The sequence below is a fragment of the Sander lucioperca genome, chromosome 9, assembly GCF_008315115.2.
Source record: "Sander lucioperca isolate FBNREF2018 chromosome 9, SLUC_FBN_1.2, whole genome shotgun sequence".
NCBI classification, from domain to species: domain Eukaryota; kingdom Metazoa; phylum Chordata; class Actinopteri; order Perciformes; family Percidae; genus Sander; species Sander lucioperca.
The window spans coordinates 3986270-4005854 of NC_050181.1; the positions used below are offsets into that span (position 1 = coordinate 3986270).

General features: G+C 39.8%; 1 protein-coding gene and 1 long non-coding RNA gene across 2 annotated transcripts in view; both read left to right on the forward strand.

Moving 5' to 3' along the window:
* The first annotated feature begins 864 nt into the window (after positions 1 to 864).
* LOC116046194 lies at positions 865 to 4367 on the forward strand. Its single transcript, XR_004104065.2, has 3 exons — positions 865 to 1179; positions 3796 to 3903; positions 4281 to 4367. It is a non-coding gene; the product is annotated as an uncharacterized LOC116046194 (long non-coding RNA).
* A 5167-nt stretch (positions 4368 to 9534) lies between these two features.
* The window catches only part of st6galnac3 (ST6 (alpha-N-acetyl-neuraminyl-2,3-beta-galactosyl-1,3)-N-acetylgalactosaminide alpha-2,6-sialyltransferase 3), a 76136-nt gene continuing 66085 nt past the window's right edge, over positions 9535 to 19585 (forward strand). Inside the window, exon 1 of the mRNA XM_031294427.2 lies at positions 9535 to 9776. Coding sequence (XP_031150287.1) covers positions 9759 to 9776 — 18 coding nt within the window. The 5' untranslated portion in view covers positions 9535 to 9758. The remainder of the gene's footprint in view (positions 9777 to 19585) is intronic.

The window sequence follows — 19585 nt, forward strand, 5'->3', positions numbered from 1 at the left end:
TTTTTCATTTCAAGTCTTTTTTTCAAGAGGCTGCAGTTAGTTCACATGCGTCTGTAATAGTAGCAGGACTAAGAGGACTGAATGGGGTGGAAGTTTTTAGATAGCACAGAAAGCTGAAAAAAATTACTTTAAAAGAGAGCGTTGGTGAGTTTTATGGACATGGATGAAACCAAGTTACAATGAAGTTCCTGCGCTGCTGTGCTGGTAAACTTTCATGGGAGTCATTACAAAGTAATCCTTTTTTTCCAGTTTCTAAGAGCAGGCACTGTAGTGGATGCCGATTTGTCTTAATATATGAACGGTAAAAAACTGCTCCATAGCGCTACTAGAGGTTAAAAACTCCCAAAGATACCCTCAATACATCCATCCATCTATCACCTATCATCTATAATCGTTTATCCTTTACAGGGTCGCGTGGGGCTGGATTGGGTGAGAGGTGGGGTACTGGACATAAAGCCAGTCAATCAAAGGGCTGACACCTAGAGACAGCCAGCCAACCATTCACGTTCACATTTACACCTACAGGCAATTAGAGTTGCCAATTAACCTGCATGTCTTCGGACTGTGGGAGGAAGCCGTTGGACCCGGAGAAAACCAACGCTGACATGGGCTACCCAGAACCCTCATGCTGTGAGGGAACGGTGCTAACCACTGCACCACCGTGATCCCCCCCTTTAATACATCTGTTAATGTTTGGACTGAGGTAAGCCAATCTTGTCATGTTCACTATATTTTTATTGTATAATATTGTGTGTTAGCACATTGCATTGTATCAGTAGTTGTTCAAAATCTAAGAAAGTGAAACATGCAGTGATGAATGAATTTGACCAATTCTCATCCTCTTCTCTAACACATTGAAACACGATTGTTAATTGGCATTAAGGTTAAGAATTACACGTTAAACAAAAAACTAACAACTACAGATTTCCTGTTACCTCCCTCTCTTTCCATCTCTTTTGTCTTCAACTCCAAGACCAGTCTCATCCACACTGACGGTCTGTGAAGAGCGACTTGTCTCCATCAGCTGGGAACCTTCACCGGTGTCTTTGTGTGTGCGTCTGTCAGCACAGGAGGAGGGTTTCAGGCATCATCACTCAGGCATCCTCTTACTGGGCTCACTGGACTAAAGCCTGGGAACCAGACCAACGATCGCCACTCCCATTAAGCAAATGGACCCAGGTACTCTGAAACTGAAATCAAAGCCCTGCTTCACGACATAGTGTCCAGTATTTTTAGACAAAAGCTCAGAAAGAAAAAGTACTGAACTGTACTGAATTGGCTCCACTGTGCACATATTTACATTTATTCTTCACTGATGAGAGAAAATCCTTAAATGAGGTGAACCTCATGGCACTTTCAAGTTATGACTAATACCTCTACGGTCAACATGTCTGTCTGAATTCCAGCATTTTTACATTTTTTATTGTATTTATTATACAGTTGCACTTGTTAACAGAATTATGGTTTGAACTTTTAATCTTTTAAGCAATTAGTTTTCACACCTTTATTCCCCCACATAAATGTATATGATGTCAGATATGATGTTTCTGGTTTCTGCAGGTAGAATTACACTGTCAAGCTGTTTTAATTGTGTGCTATAAGTCATTTTTAGCCATGCTAGTGACGTGGCTTTAGGGATTGCAGTGCTGTTTGATACACCGGCCAGTCTAACGGTTCTTCCCTGACAAAAATATCTCAGCAACTATTGGATGTCATGAATTTTGGTGCACACATTTGTGTACCCCTTAGGATAAATTGTTGAAACTTTGATGATCATCTGACTTTTTCCTCTTGCATCATCATTAGGTCAGAATTTCAATATTTGTTTTTTCCATTATGACCGGCAAAACAAATGATATTTCCATAAGCCTCAGCAAATCCCTATTACGCACTAAATCCAAGCAAGTGTTGTGAATACTTTGTGTTTGTACTGGAAAAGTGACTCTATTAAAGGAGAATTCCGGTCTATTTCAACACGTAGCTCTGTTTTTTGTAAATTTGGAGTGCTGTCAGTAGCGAGAAAAACGAAAACAAACGGTGTTGCCTACACCATGTTATCCTCTTGCTACAGTTTGCACCCAGGAGGCCGAAACAGGGCAAGTTTTAAATGTGCTTTTAGCCTCTTAACATGTTCACAATGTCATTACAAGTGACTACCCATGTGAAGTGATTCCTTCCGAGTGAACACAGTGAATCTGACTGCAGTAGATGTGAAAGAAATGCATAAAAGTTGTGCTAATTCAGCTCTGTTTAGTTCCAGTGTTGACTGCAAGACTTAGGGATCGTCTACAAACTACAACACCGAAAAGAGATACAACAAAAATATTTATTAATTTCATTATTAAATAAGGTAGTGTCTCCAAACTTACCTGAATTATAACTTGTCTCCTGCTAGTTGTACAACAGAACTTACTTTAAAAAAAATAAGCATATGCCTATTTTTGAAAATATTTTTGTATGTCTTTTCGGTGTTGTAGTTTGTAGACCGTCCCAAAGCACTTGTCTTGCCGTCTCAATAGCGGAACTAAACAGAGCTGAATTAGCAAAACTTTTATGCATTTATTTCACATCTACTGCAGTCAGATTCACTGTGTTCACTCGGAAGGAATCGCTTCACATGGGTGGGCACTTGTAATGACATTTCGAACATGTTAAGAGGCTAAAGCACGTTTAAAACTTGCCCTCTTTCAGTCTCCTGGGTGCTAACGCTAGCAAGAGGATAACACGGTGTAGGCAACACCGATTGTTTTTTTTTGTTTTTCTCGCTACTGACAGCACTCCAAATTTACAAACAGAGCTATTCTCCTTTAAGAGTAATGAAAAAAAGTTGGTTTGCATAACAAGTGCAGTGTTTTTTACTGCCTTCCCATAAAGTTATGCACAAAGGACTTTGAGGAGCTGCAAAAAATTCAAACAAATTGTGTATAATGGTAAAACAGCTTTGTAAACACCCCAGAAAAAAATAAATTTAAACTTAAACTTTAAATCTTGTAAACAATTGTGTACTAACTGCAATAACAGTATACTAACCCACAATTAATATATATATATATATATATATATATATATATATATATATATATATATATATAGTATACAATTAGTATTTCGTATGAAACTGGGACACAGCATTGTTTCCAATTGGGAGTAAACTTCACAATGTGCACATGCTTGATGGCGTTGTGTTACGTTCCTCAGCTTTCCTGAGCTTGATAGCTGCTTATCACATCCAGAAAGGTGGTGAGGTATCATCCTCAGTCTCTTAATCACCCAGAGGTAATTTCAGATGCACGGTCTGCAGATGACCTTGGCTTTCTCTTTTTGAGAAGGGTGAGCACTTGTGAGAATTAAATCCGTGACATGCCTCTCAGAGTTTGAGGCTTACTTTTTTTCATGCTCTGTTTGAAAAGCTTTAATAGAGGAGAGGCAAAGATGAAGAGGGAGATTTGGTGATAGCCCCGATAGAGCTATTGATTTGTTTAGAGGACATGCTTCACACCTGGCAAGATTCAAGAGAAAATAACTGAGAATTTTAATCAATGTGCCGACAGCTAATCAAAAGAAGTGAGGTGTACCAGCAGCCTGTGGTTACCTGCAAGAGTGTTTAAGTGTATGTTCCTCTTTCTACCAGCAAGTCTCGGTGGATTCATGCTTGTTTGTGTTCCTGTAATTACAGATGGTGTATATCAAATATATTCTGTGTTAGAAAAAACTCAGATTAGTTTCTTTCATTTGCAAACAAGACTGACATCTTGAAACATTTCTATTTACTCAAGGTATCATGTCATCTAGCAGGAAGGCAGACTGCTGCTGAACTCAATTACAACCTCCCATACAGGCAGGCAAAACACAAAGCCATCATCTTAATAACGTGATGGTGAAGACGGACAGGATGTTTGCCAGGTTTGCATCACTTTTTCTGATAATTCTAACAGTTTCTGCAAAAATATACAGAAAATCAGTGTCATAAACTAAAACAGTTCTTAATTACAGCATATCAAAGGAGGTTAAATTGAAATATATTATCTGGTTGGTTGGGTGGCCAAGCCTTGTGTTTGTTTCCTTGGTGTCTTAAAATGAGCTTATACCATTTATTCAAACCTCTTTCTGTGATAAATGCTGTTTTGTCAAGACACTTAGCAAGTTGTATGAACTGAAACATCCTTTCACATATCTACTCTCTGTATTCATACAATTTGAATTGTTGGATCATGGACTGTTAACAGATCAGGTCTACAACTGTAACCGCCCTGAAAAAGTTTCTCTTTTATTTCATATAGTTGACAGTAAAGCGCAACAAGTAGCGAGACAAGAAGACGACATGAAACAAAAGTCCCGGACTTCAAAAGAGAACTTAGCTAAATGAGTCTTCAGTAAGTTGACTAATGTTGTTGTTAATGGAAAACACAATGAAATAAGATTTAATATTGTTCGTTTTGGAAAGTTTGAATTTGCTCAGTCCTCAGTCAGCATCAGCGGGTTCAATTCTGACCTGCCGCCCTTTGCTGCATGTCATTCCCCCATCTCTCTCCCCTTTCATGTCTAAGCTGTCCTATCTTAGCCTGACAAGCCAGACCCACATCAAGATGTTGGGTCTGGGAACTCACCATTGGCAGGGCTTAATCTGAGGGGCGGGATAAACAGTTGTCTTTCAAATTCCCTCTGCATGCAATAGGATAGCGCTACAACCAGGCAGAGCAACGCTAGTTGATAGATTAAACTTTTGCCGTATCCGGTCGGCAAAACTCCGAACACATCTTCCTTTTTTAAGAATGACGTCAGTGCTATTCTTTGTTCTTTTCTCAAAGAAAAGCTTAACTCCAAGTCTTCCAGAGTTGTGGCCAAAGCCGATTCAAAAGACCGCTGTTCGCCAGCAGCAGCAGCCATCTTCTTTGTTTTCAAGTAGCAGGGAATTCACCATTCACCACCATAGACCGTATATATAGAATGGACCAACAGATCCCGTTGTTCTGGACGGAGACCAGTGAAGGATATCAGAAGCACTTTTCTGGTGAGCACTGAGCGTTAATGCGCAGCCTCCAACTGAGCTTGACGACGTAGATGTGACGTGAGCAACCTGTCTGAAAGTTGTAAGTCTTCTGGTAGCTGTGCCAAGAGAAATCTCAATCTTATTTAGATGAGCTGCGCTCATCTGTTGATTGGTTTAAGCGAACCCCATAGAAACACATTGGAGACGAGACAGCAGGTCTCATATTTCAGACACTGCAAAGTTATACATTGTTTGTCTGCTATTTCGTTATTAAATTCACTTCTGAGACTTTTTTAAGCGAGAAATCAACTATATAAAGCTCAAATATGGGCCGTTTTACGAAAATTGATGGCTAATTGCAAATTTAGTAAGACGTGTCGGACTTTAGGAGCTCCACACAGTCTGACGAGAAAGCGGCAACCTCCATACCCAGTGAAAGTCACCGTTTCTCGGCTACTGGACTACTGGAGCTCGGGGCTCCGCAGAGCTCCGGAGCTGCAAGCTAGGCTATGTGTCCCATTTAATAATAATCGTTGCTACGAATTTCGTCATGCCACTTACATAACATGTACCCCAAGGTCTTATAAAGCTAACTATGGTGTCCGATTTCAATTTAATGCATTTTTGTGAACATTAGGGATTTCGTTAGCTGCTACTGTCCCTCCAATCCTATGTTTACAGATCGCGGCTAGTTAGCTTCACTTTCGGCATAATTAAAGTATATTTACAGTTTGAATTTTGTCACGCCACTTGCATAACATGTACCCCAAGGTCTTATAAAGCCAACTATGGTGTCCGATTTCAATTTAATGCATTTTTGTGAACATTAGGGATTTCGTTAGCTGCTACTGTCCCTTCAATCCTATGAATTGCGGCTAGCTGCAGGCCCTGGAGCTCCATCAGGGCCTCGGCATTTTGTAGTCCAGTAACTCAGAACCGGTGACTTTGCGCGGGTATGGAGCGCCGCGGGCTTCCCTTCGTGACGGAGATCCAGCGAGCTCACAGCGAGCCGGGGTCTATGAAGTAGGACACGCCGGGCGGCGAGGCAGCACCGGCCGCTGTCATGTAGCCTGCTGAGCTCCTGCTGAACTGCGACACACAGTCGGACAAAATTTGCAATTAGCCATCAATTTTCGTAAAACGGCCCATATTTGACCTCTATATAGTTGATTTCTCGAATAAAAAAGTTTCAGAAGTGAATTTAGTAATGCAAGAGCAGGCGAACAATGTAAAAAGTGTCTGAGATTTGCGCAACCTAGATTTAGAAGACTAACTGACCTCAGATCAGTTAGCTAGTGGCCTATGTAAATGTTTGGGCGTGACAAAGATAGAGACTAGAGCCAAATGAGGAGGAGCCGCCGAGTTGACTACTAGGCGGCTCGTTGAGCTTTGCCCGTTTTCAGAGGCAGTTTTTAAATTGTGAGATTTGCAGAGGAAAGAGGTGTCAATGGGATTTTGAGGTTCTATGTATGTCCTAGTTACCCACTAAACTGTCATTATTCAACTATGACAAGGTAAAATCGGTTTTGCATTCAATCACCCCTTTAACATTAGTAATTAAACTTAAACAGCTAATGTAAGTCGAAACTGCCTGCGAGCTTCTCCTGTACTATACGGTAATTCCTCTACTATGCGACAGTAAGTCGTGTGGTAATGACACAATCGTTAGCCTATTTTTACAAAAACGTCCGCTATGGAGCCATAACGTGAGATACAAGGTAATTGAGCTTTTTAGAAATAAACAACGGACAAATAAAGTCTTAAACGCTTCAGATATAAAGTTATTCGCTGTCAAAGTGACGTCAAAATGAATGGCAGTCAATGGAATGCTAACGGCCTGTGAGTGCTTAGCATCAAAATGTCGCCATAGGAGCTACGAGTTGTTGACAGATGCTTACCCCCTTGGAATTCACGCAGAACCGTTGCAACTCTGCCGTCATTATGTTAAGCCCGCCCACTGACTCTATACACGATGTGATTGGCCTGACTAGAGTTTGGTTTTTCCAGCTCGCAAGCCAATGGAGAGTTGCTAGACTGACCCTGGCTGCAAATTACATTTGCTGCCGCTAGGGTGCATCTAGATTTCTAGGCTAGTCCTATCAAATAAATGCCAAAAAAAAAAAATCTTTAGATTGGCCATTTTTTTTCTTTTAAGCAACATTAAAAAAAACAAAGTGAGAGAAAATGAACAAAAATGAGCCTACCCCTGCCAACCACCTTAATCTGTAGCTGCTAAATTATTCTCATACCCGGTTACTCAGGATTATCCACAGACCTGTTTGTAAGCCATTTAATTTAGGAACCTTGAGCGAGCTGTATTAGTTTGATAAATTGAAGATGGTGTATTCTCCGTTTAAATTCGAGATAGTAGTAGGTTGAGTAGTTCAAACGCTGAAAATGTATTTTTGATTTTGGAGTAAACTGTCCCTTTAATGTAATAGAACTATGCAATTTAACAAATAAAAATGTAAAACAACAATAGCCAAATCCCAGCTAATTTAGTGTGATACAGCACCTCTACTCCTGCAGAGGCAGTTAGCAGCTGATCCTGTCAGCCGGATTCTTCCTGTATGGTGTTTACATGTTCTCCTCACCGTGTCGGCTCCTGTTTCCTCTTGGTGCTCCGCTTTCCTCCCACAGTCCAAAGACATGTAGAAAGGGCGGATTTGATACTCTAAATTGTCAGTGGTGTGAATGTGTTTTTCCAACTGTGACGGACAACACTTTGACCCCTCCGGAGGCCTCTAGTCCTTCTGTGACCCTGAACAGGATAACCACATATAGGAAATAGAAGCATTATCACATCTGTTTGCTGGTATTTCATGACTGCTTTTAAGGTTATTACTGAGATGCAGTTGGAAAAATAAATACACCTAACTTGGCTCACTTGTCGATATTTTATGATTGAATGCAGAAACGTTTCCCCAATTCTATCAGGATCCCTGAAAGGTTTTCAAGATATCATTTTAGTTCACTGCAACACTTTTGCATTCAGATGAATTTAGCAGTCACTGAAAACCTATATCTGCAGACCCGAGTTTATCTCTCTATACCACCTCCCCAACAGAGCAGATAACAAATGTTCTCAGATAGGGAACTATTTCTGTGTATTCTGCAAGCACCACAGCCTGAATGCAACCAGTTTTTTTGTTCTCATTTAATCAGTGTGACTATACATACATATTTACATGAGAGGGCAATACAGGGTTAATGAGTCCTTTTAGGTTCTATAAATGATAATTAACTGATGATGTTTGGAAAAACCCAGAAGGCTGTTTAAGAACACTCCTGCCCTTGCCATTTTTGGAGCCCTGCTGGTCACTCAACCTCACTTTGAGAACCACTGCATCAGAAAATGCGTTTTACACTAAAAATATCAGCTCTGTGGCAAATGGAAGGAGGGACCAACTCCGCTGCAGTGTAAACAGGGTAATTGGAGGACAAATATTTTACAAATTGATCGTTTCCCCACAGTAATATTTTGTTCCCACAAATAGCACAATAGTTTTTTTTTTTGTTTTTTTTTTGTTTTTTACAACATATTGATCTTGTTATCACATGAAAATATCAACATTGGAACATTGATCATGTTCTTACATGATTTGTTCCTGCAAAAAATGCATAATTTACAATGCAGAAATTTGTTAGAACAAAAGGAATCAATTAACATCATGGTCTCATTCATGTTGTCAAGTCAATTTTATTTATAAAGCCCAATATCACAAATTTCCTCTAGGGGCTTTACAATCTTCACAACATACAACACCCTCTGTCCTTTGACCCTTGATGAAGGAAAACTCCCCAAAAAACCCTTTGATTGGGGAAAAATGGAAGAAACCTCAGGAAGAGCAACTGAGAAGGGATCCCTCTCTCAGAACGCCCAGACATGCAATAGATGTTGTGTGAGAATAAACCAAGTAAAATGACACTATAGATGATCAGGATGACAAAATTATAGATAAATTGTAAACGTATAAAGAATGGATCCAGTAGGATGTTAAGCAATTTCTGGGTGTCTCGAAACTTGTCTTGTTGTCTTGTTTTGCTTTATAAAATTATGAAATGTTTGGTATGGAAGTTGGGCCCCCTGGGTGTGAACACCTCCCTTTGTAACTGGATCCTGTAATTTCTAACAGAGATCCCAGGCAGTGCATCGGGGATCACATCCACAGCCACCACTCTTTAGCACTGGTGACCCCAGTTTTTTTGCAACAGGATCAGGGAAACACATTTTTGTTCCTCAATGTACTGTAGCCTACTGCACTGTATATAGATGGACATCAATAAAGTATTGTATGTCAAAAAACTTGAATTACAAAAAAACAAACAATTTATCAAACATATTTGGAAACTTTTTGTTCCCACTGGTTAAGATTATCTCTTGTTTATTTCACACATTGAAGAAGAAAGATAATGTGTTAACCTGCAACTTGCCTTCAGACAGCATGTTGTAAAAGCAGAGGTCAGGAAATCAGTGGCGGCCACGTGACGCAGGCGGAGGCGGGGCTCTGCTTTTTTGCCGGCCAATAGCGTTGCAGCGTCGGTCCAGGTCCAGGCAAGCTCCATGGGGGTGAAAAAACCCGAGAGAGGAGACGAATAACGGTACACTCCAATATATATGGAGCCGATCCCCGCATTTAACCGCACCACATCGGCGTCTCCTCCTGTGATGCATACATGAATAAATGTGTTTGGAAACGGACGCGGTGAACGGCGTGTTGGGGCTGACGAAAACAAGCGGTCCACCATTGTCTGCGTAGAAATAAGAATGGCCTGGATGTGTAAGGTAAGAGGGGGTTTCTCTCACAAAAAAGGAGGAAAAAACGCACAAGGAGCGCATGACGTGGTTGGCTTTAGTGTGCTATTTAGCAGATGTGAGGTGAAATGTGAGCTGATGGTGGTGATGCTCCGTGGAGGTAATTAATTAACCCTCCTCTGCTTTCTGTCTGCTCGTCTGTTTTTTGCGGGACTCTGAATTTGGGATTTTTGCTCGTGCACACGAAGGAAAGCCAGGCCCTAGTGTTTTGTTTTTTGCATTCAGTCCATGTTTTTGTGTCATTGCTCGTGAAAGAAAAGCAGGCAGATGCAGGCCATGCAGCCAGCTGTGTTCATGCCTCATGACATGTTCAGGTGTTCACATGATGTAAGGAGTTTACAACATCCACAGCTGCCTTAACAGATGAGGAGAAAGTTAACAAAAAGTTCCCCAGTAACTCTCACTGACCTCTTTTTTTCACCCTTTTCATTTCAGTGTAATTCAATAAATATCAGTAATTTACAGATGTCGACATCACCGACACTGTGAGGGCTGAAAGTGCAGTTGGTCACAGTATTTGACACAAAACACACACACGCACACTTGTGCTAGTTAGGGTTTATCGATTAATCTGCCAATTTCATGTCTCAATTTCTCTCCATAAAATGTCATAAAATAGTGAAACATGTCCATCACAGTTCCCTGCAGTTCAAGGTGACATCTTCAGATTGCTTATGTCTGAACAACAGTCAGAACACCAAATATATTTAGCTATCCTCATCTTTGAGCAGCTGGAAACATTGAATGACATTTTTTCTTGAGAAGTGACTTAAACAATGCATCAATAGTTGTCTATTCATTTTTTGTCGATCAACAAATCGATTAACTGATTAATTTCTTGTTTTCTCAATTGTTTGGCTATAAAATGCGAGATAGGCCTATAAATAGTTAAATATGTCTATTGCAGTTTCCCAGAGTTTAAGGTGACATCTTTAAATAGCTTGTTTTATCCAACCAACAGTCCAAAACCCCAAAATATTAAGTATACAATTATTCTCACATTTGAGAAGTTGAAAACCGCAAATGTTTATTTGCGAATGAAAAATGACTCAAAGGTTTAGTCGATTAGTAAAATTGTTGTCCGTTAATTTCCCCTAGATTAGTTGACTAATAGTTTCACTTTATTATCCATTCATATGCTGATTCATTTCTGGATTTCGCTTGAGAAGTGACTTAAACAACTAATCAATCAGCGAAATGGTTGCTGTCGATCAACTTGCACAACATTTTTGTCTGATCAACACACAATAAACTGAACGTTGTAAACACAGCTTCAATAGTTTGCATAACAAATTTGCCTCCTTCCTCATTTTGCAAATGGATTCAGTCTCTTAAGTTTGTGTAGGCAAAATCACATAATACTTTGAAGCGATGGGCTGTGTTCCAGTTGTGCATTAACAAATTTGTATGTTTTTATGTGTAAAACAACACGTTAGCTTGTTGGAATCAAATATTTGGACCAAAAAATTGGTCGCTTAGTAAGATTCATAAACACAGTGTGATTCTTAATAAACGTTAATATTGGATTATCACTATTACTAGTTAAAGATCATCAGCGTCATTTCTCTACCTTCAGAAAAATCCACTTGTTTATTTTGCTCAGATTGTGCATCACAGTGGACATTCTTTGTTTGGTTTTGTCAGACTTCATGCTTTATCCATGTTTTTGTTTTAAAGTTAAGTGTTTTTATCAATGTAAAGGCACTTTGGTTCCTGTCAATGCTCCAACACCCACAGTAAGAAGAAATTAGTCTCTGTCAACAGCACGTCACTTTGCAAACTCTCAGGCTCATTTTGTTATCTGAGAGATTTTACACTAATGTTATATTTCAAAAACATTTAAAAAAAGGAACATGTCATTACATGATCATTACAAATTGCAGAGTGATTTAAGGAAAAGTGAATGAGCTGTAACTGACACCAGCTCTTTGTTTCTTGTAACATTAGTCAGATGTATAGTGGCTATTAGTTACATAGTCAAATTCAAATAACCCCCCATAAAGTGCTGCTGACAAACCACAGCAAGCCTGTCTTTATCTAGTGTTACACTTCACTCTAGCTTTCTTCTATATTCAACTAGTCAGCTGTTAACTCAGCTTATTTAGTCAACTTGTTGTTTTTACTATTATTTTAGATATTTACAAGTGCATATGCAGCAGTTTCTTAGTGTTTCATGATGTGTCCCTGCTTTTCTGCTGAAATAGCCCTCCATGATTCTTAGCAATAAATGGATGTAGAGTATGAAGAGATGGATGAAGTGATGGTGGGTGGATGAAGTGATGGTGGGTGGATGAACTAATGTATCTACTCAGCCTACTACCTCAGCCAAGCGTAAAAACCTTTTTGTGATATTTCCACTCTTTTTTTTTTTAAACATTTACCACTCAGATTTTATATGCACATAAAAACAGGTGGATGGATTCAGATTCTGATCAACTATGGATGGAAATGCAAATAAAATAAATTAAAATAAAATCACCTGGGCCGATATTAGGTAATTGCAGACATATCAGTATTGGCATACATTCCGGCCAATAATAAACGGGAAGTTGCCATCTAAAAATCCCAAAGACATGTTTGAGGTACTTTGACGAGCTCCACCGAGCTCTTACAAGTTTATTTTTCAACTGTAAAATGTTGCACTCATTACAAATCTTGGTCACAATTCTTTCATTTAACTTGATTAACGGGTCCTCATAAAAAAATTGTGGCTTATGCCTTTAAAATGATTCAGTGTGTCTACTTGTGACCTTTTGCCACAAGTTTACTTAAAACTACTTACTTCACAACTTACGGACACATTTGTCTCTAAGTTGTGAAAACATCGACCTTTTTGTGAAAATTGTGTGCTGAAGAGCTAAAACTATCCAACCCTTTACAAAAAATCAAAGTTTAGAACTTTGTATTCTCTTCCTGTCCCTCATGTCAGATTTATGTTGGGACACCTTTGAGGGGTCCCAAACCCTAAGTTGGGAACAACTGGGTCATGCTATGTTATGTGTATGTTTAAAAAGCAGAATATGGGCAGATTTATTGTCTGTGTTAGGTTAATGAACAAAAAGTGTTCAAACAGCAAAGAAAGCAACCTAGGGGTCGGGCCCCTCTGAAAGGGTCACAAAATAAGATAATTGATGGGGTGTAAAAGAAGTTAACGTTACTTTCACCACTGTGTTCAGGTGCATGAGAGGATGTATTTCTTAAAGCCACCAGGTGTTGTTAAAGACACTGAGAACTGTTTGACTCACAGTCTGCTACTTAGTTCATGTTTATAATTGGTGAGCAAGGCCTGCAGAGAGAACTCTGCCATGCAGGGTTCCCTCTTTGTTAGCTTGTGTTTTAATTGGAGTGAGTTCATCCGTGAAGAACTATGCTTGAGCTGGGAAAGGCTGCAGCTGTTGTCCTCCATCAAAACAGTTCAGGATGGGCTCTCCGTCGCGTCTCATGGAAAGATGGTGATGCTGCTGTTACTCCTAACTACATTTGGCAGAACAAGGCCAGTGAAGCAAGTTTTTGTGATGGGTTCATCTGGGTACACACAAGCAGAAAGCACACAAAGAAGATTTCAAATATTTCAAATAATTAATGCAAGCACACACAAACTCGTTTGTGTGTGCGGAGAGGTGTTTAACAGCTACTGGGAATGCAGTAAGTGTCCCAGTTCTTTTAAGAGTTTCAGGGATGAATGGCACTTCTCTATGTTCCCCTTGTCTCATGTGATTGTGTTACAGCAGAAGGCAGGCTGATAAAAAGTGCCCCGCCACAGTTTTAGAGAAAGCGCAGGGCACTGGCAGGATGTTGAACGAGGATCCGGTTTATATTCAACGTGTTATCAAATCCGTGCTCAGATTTCACTTTGTGCTATTCTGTCCTTTTATCTGTTTTTCTTGTTGAGTGGGAAGTTTACATGAGATTTTCCATTGTTTTAAAGTTTGCTATCTGGCTGCATAGGGTCCTTAAGGAAAACCTGATTTTCATTTTTAATCCTACAGTTTGTACAGATCAATTACTAATAGTTTAATAGATTACTTTATGCAATACTGATACTAGTTTTTAAATTTGTAAGTTAGAAACTGGGTCTCCATTTCATAGTCTGTCCACCAGAGAACGCTGACAGGTTTATTTTTAATCAAATGCACAGTATGTGTCTTATTAACAATTTAAATAAAAAAATCAAAGGGGTCTTCATTAAAATTGTTCAGGTTATGTGTTTATGTTTTTAAAAAATTACTAATTACGATACTGATGGATCGTTATTGGATTTTTTTAAACTCCCAAATACTGGCAATAGTTTCAAAAATCCAGTATCAGGCTGAATGGCTTTTTGACAGTCTGGTCATTTGCCATCATCACAACTGAATGAATGGGATCCCTCTTCTGTTGCTGTTCTGAGGTTTATTAAATCTTTTCCCTGTAAAAAAATTTTGGGGGGGAGTTTTTCCTTACCTGAATCAAGGACGGAGGGTGTCATATGCTGTACAGATTGTAAAGCCCCTTGAGGCAAATTTGTGATTTAACAAATTAACCAACAGCTATTAATGTGTCGTTTCAATGCTCTGAGCAATAATACACACCACATCTTCTTTGTAGCGTCCATGTTCTTTCCACGACTTAAAGCTGATGAACACAACGAAGTCGGAAGAACGACTTCCCGTCTTGGGAAATGGGACCATCCGAGGTGCATGTGAATGCACCATTGGCCTTGGCGGAGGTCTGCACTCTCCGAATGCCATTCTAGTTATGATTTATATTTCCTAGAAATCAAAATTCTGTTGTTTTTTTTAAGATTCTTTTTTGGGCATTTTTAGGCCTTTATTTGCAGGACAGGGAAGAGAGGGAGGAATGACATGCAGCAATAAGCCGCAGGTCAGAATTGAACCCACGGTTGTTGCAGTAAGGACTGAGCCTTTGTACATGGGGCCGCGCTCAACCAGGTGAGCTACCCAGATCGCCCCAAAAATTCTGTTTGACTAGCTATACTTTTCTCCTGACTGAATGACCTAAACAAAAGTCTTTGTCTTGCGGCTTCGCTGTTGCCGTCCATTCTCTAAAACCCCTTTTGAGCCGACAGAGTACCATTTAAGCGTGTGGCTTCTTTATCATGGTAATGTAACCTACATCTGTTGTGCAAACACACACATACACACACACTGCTGTAGAAGAACCCAGTGCAAGGATTAGTTTATTCACAGTGGTAACCAAGGGTGATAACCTCACTCCAAATCTGGCATTAATCCAGCGATAGTCAAAGTAACTGGGCCAGCAGAACTATCGCTTAAACCAGAAATCTTATCAACATCTGGGAAGACTTAAGGCTTTACTTGATCTCACTATGTGTCATTGGTCATGTTGGTCAGGTAGTCTCTAATCCTGGGTGGCTTAATCATATGCCGCTCCGCCAGTTTGAGGTGCTTGAACTCTGCTGCCAGTGCTGGTCATTTTTTTAGCTGTTTTTTTCTTTGAGTCCGTTCCTAAAATAAAAAGAAAAGATACAGAATATGGCAGCCTACAAATTAAGTTCCACTGTGTGATTGCAGTCACGGTCAGCAACATAATTACATGTCACTCACAAAGAACCTCTGGGCCATAACCTCTATTATTACTGTATACGCACTCACAAAGGAGCCTTTTGAAGCTGTAATGTCAAGGCTCGACAGTAACAGTTGCCAGGTTGCCATTGGCAACCATTTTAAGAAATTGGCAACCAATTCTTGGACTTTGGTTGCACTCAGTGGCAACAACTTTTTAACATGTAAAAAATAGGGACAGCAAAACGTGTGAATTGCTGGATTATTTTTTGAGGAATCTGAAAAACATGACAACAGCTGCACTACTGGTATTTTTTATACCTGGGATTTAAAGGTACAGTAGGTAAGACTTATAAAACTAACTTCATATATTTACATATATATATATATTTGCTGAAACTGACCCTATGTTCCAGTAAAACTACATGAAGCAGGTAAAAAAATCTGGCTCCTCTGGCACCACCTACAGCCTGTAGTGCGATTTGCAAAAATCCACAGCTCCCTGTTCAGGTGCACCAATCAGGTCCAGGGTGGGGGTGTCTAACTGCGTGTCAGTCACTGCTCATGCACACGCATTCATTCTCCATTATGGGGGGAGGGGCTTAGGAGACCGTTTTGGGCTTTAGCGGAAAGGGGGGAGGGACTGAGAAGTTGTCGATGTTCAAATTCTTTGGCTAAGTCCTAGATCTTCACAATCCTACCTACGGCACCTTTAATGTGGACACGTTGATTGATAATACTTAAGATTCTTTTATGTCACGTTTTCATTATTAACCTGACCTATAACTGCATAGTATCTTAATTACTCAAATTATAAGGTGACTAAAAATGGCATTCATATTTTAAGTTAGTGTTGAACCCTGTCAAGGTTGAAGTTTTATGCTTTAATTACACTTAAACAAGAGGCCAATAGTCATGGGGTAAATAAAAAAGTGCTGTTGTTAATATGCCTTTGTTTCTCCAGATATCAGGAGAAAGTGGAAACAATCAATGCAGTAGAACATTTAGCTGTATTTTTGTTTAAAAAGGCCATATAGCTTGGCCCTCATTACTCTCGCATTGCCAGCCCTATCTCCTAGGGGGAGATAACCCTAACCCTTCCAACCTGTTATTCTTACAAAATTGGCTTTAGAGGTTGTTTTGGGTAGAAAAAAACAATACTGTAGATGTATTTTGGTTGTGCGCATTATTCCTTTTTTGATATTTGATTAATTGCTAGAGTCTCTAATTTATTTTTTTCTTTCCTGAGAAACAGTTTTTTAATCACAAAGATTAGATTTTTTTAATACCAGCAGTAGTTGTCCGGAATCTTATAAATCATTGCAAGCTTCTCCCAAATTATCTTCCTACACCATTGGGGATGTTTTGACTTCTTTGGAGGTCCAACAATCTACTTTCAAAAGAGCAGTTCCAACCTTTAGTAAAGGTAAAAACAGACCAAATGCCTCCACATGACCAATGTTTAGGTGAAAAGCATGCACACAGTAGGTGAACTTTGGGACCAAATGGTGCATTTTGGTGATTTGGTGTCAACATTTTGTTGTTGATACTACAGTAGATTACTGCATGGACTAGGACTGCAACTACTGATTAATATGGTGATTATACTCTTGATTAATCATTTAGTGTATGAAATGTTAAAAAAAAGAAATGTCTTCAATTTGCTTGTTTTATCCAGCCAACAGTCCAAAACCTAAAGATATTAAATTAGTGTCATATATGCAGCAAGTCAACCTATTAGAGAAGCTTAAACCAGAGAATATTTGTCATTTTTGCTTGACAATGACCGAACCAATGAATTGTCAATAAGCTTTGGACTGTTGATTGGGCTTTAGTGAATTGTAATGGGTATTTTATACAGCTTTCTAATGTAGACCAAATAATTAATTGAGAAAATGATAATGGAAATAATCGTTATTTGCAGCCCTAATCAAAATAACGGTTGATTAATTTTCTGTTGATTTACTTATGTTGGTACACAGTTTCCTCTACTTTTCTATTCTGTGTTTTTCTTTACTGGGGTAATTTCCAAGCGCTTCATCACACATTTCTGTACAGTTTTATCTACTTTTAGGAGCATGTATGTCCTCTGTTTGTGTTCATTTCCTAACAAGAAGTAGTTACAGAGTCATACAGCTCGCTGCCAGTTGGACTCATTTGAGCGTGTTGCACTATTGCTGGATTACATTTGGCAAATGTTGTTGGCAAGGCCTAAATGCCCATTGGCACAGGGGCAAGCCAAAGCCCCAGAAGAGACCAATCAGTAGAGGCCCTGTTTGATAAGGAGTTATGCTCTCCGTAGACTTGGATGTGGCTTAGAAGTGCCATCCAAATGACACAAAAAGAAGTCATACAGAATCAATAGGGGCAGCGGGAGGTGTCAGAGTAGGAAAATTGTGGTTTAAGTATTTGCCTTGCTGAAGTGTCCTAAAGCAAAAGCCTGAACCCTATTTATTATCCAGGTGCTTGTTTTTTACGTGACCCTGACCTTTAAGCTGCATGTAGGAAAGGGCAAGTAAAATCCTTCTTTGCGGTATAAATTTAGTATCATCATATCATCAATATAATATTTATGAAATCCTGTTGCTCACAAACTAAGTCTTACCCCACAAGGTGGCAAGATCACGCGTTACCCTGAATAATGGCTGATTTTGTGCAGCTCGCCTTGAGCTTTCTGCACTCTGCTCTTCAACCGAGCCTCTGAGTGAGCAGAACATCCCTGTAATTGCATTAGTGTTGTCCAACTGTGCCACGCCTGCTCTCTCCAGACTGTCTTTTTTAGCTTGATTATTGCCTTGACATGTTAGGATTTTTTTTTCATCCTATCGCAGAATTTGCAGACAACATCAGATATCTTTGACAGACATCCTGGCTTTGATTCTCTTTCCTCTGTCTCTTTCTCTTTTATAGAAGTGTCAGTGTTGTGCTCAGTGGGAGCCATGTCTGGTCATAGTATACAGTAGGTTTCTTCCTGAAGGCTCTTGACCAAGCCAGCTAATAAAAGGCTTCAATGCCACTGTTATTATCCTCAGTGGAAACCCGGCAGTGCTCTGGGCACCAGCATCAGGAGGCTGATTGCCTCCGTGAACTGAAGAGGTTGACAGACACTAATATAGCCTGGCGGTTAAGTGAGGGCATTAAATAAAGTGCAGTCAATTTTGTTAATGAAATATAATCCCCTGTCTGCTTTTATGCTCGCCTGTGCCCTGGAACTTCCTGTTGTCGTGGTTGTTAGGAGAAAAGGAAATGGGCAGAGGTTCAAAATGCCACAGTGTACTCTGGGTAATGTTGCATCTGCTCACTGGGGTGTTGTTTTGTGAGGAATCTGCACTGCTGTGTGTGTCTAGTCACATTGTTGTGTTTGAGGTTTCACGGCTGGTTTTGTGGTTGTTTTGTCTGACCAGATTTGATCTGACACTGCTACAGCCTCCCCATCCCACACACACATACACACACACACACACACACACACACACACACACGCGCACACACACACACACACACACACACACACACACACACACACACACACACACACACACACACACACATACATTGAATGCCACTCTCTCCCACCCCTGGGTTTTGCCAACACAGTGCAGCAGCACCACAAAGGCTTTGACAGAATAGACTATGCAAACTTGTTGTTTTCCAGAATGAACACCTGCGTGTGCCACATAGCGGAGCTGTTTCAATTCACCTGGTTGGTTTGTTTATTGTGTGCAACAGCTGCTTCACTTAAAATTCACAATGCTGTTGTCCGAGCTCTCGGAGAACATGCACAATCTAAAGAGGATTAACGAAAAACAAAAAGCTGCACTGGTAAATTGTTTGAATGCTTCTGTGGTTAGAAATCTCTGAGAAATCTGCTGCTTTGAACAAAGAGGATTCAGTTTTTTCAGATTTTCTCTCTCTCAATAAAAACTCCATGAATTTTCAGAGTGAGACTTAAAAATAAATCTTAAATGCAACACATCCTTTATCCGATCCAACATATACTATTTTTTCAGCGGCTCAGGAAAATAAGAGCAAATTCCTCCACGTCTGTCTTATGCTTGGCGCTGATCGCCATGTAACCAAATCCTGACAGACATTTAGAGAAGGCTGATGTACTGGGAATCATCATGAATCATTAGTCCAGGATAGGATGTATCTAACAATTATTTTCCAATTGCAGTCTGCTGATTATTCTTTTAAAGGGATTATTTGCCAATTTTAAACTAGCTCTGTGTCATGGCTGTGTGGACAGTGTGT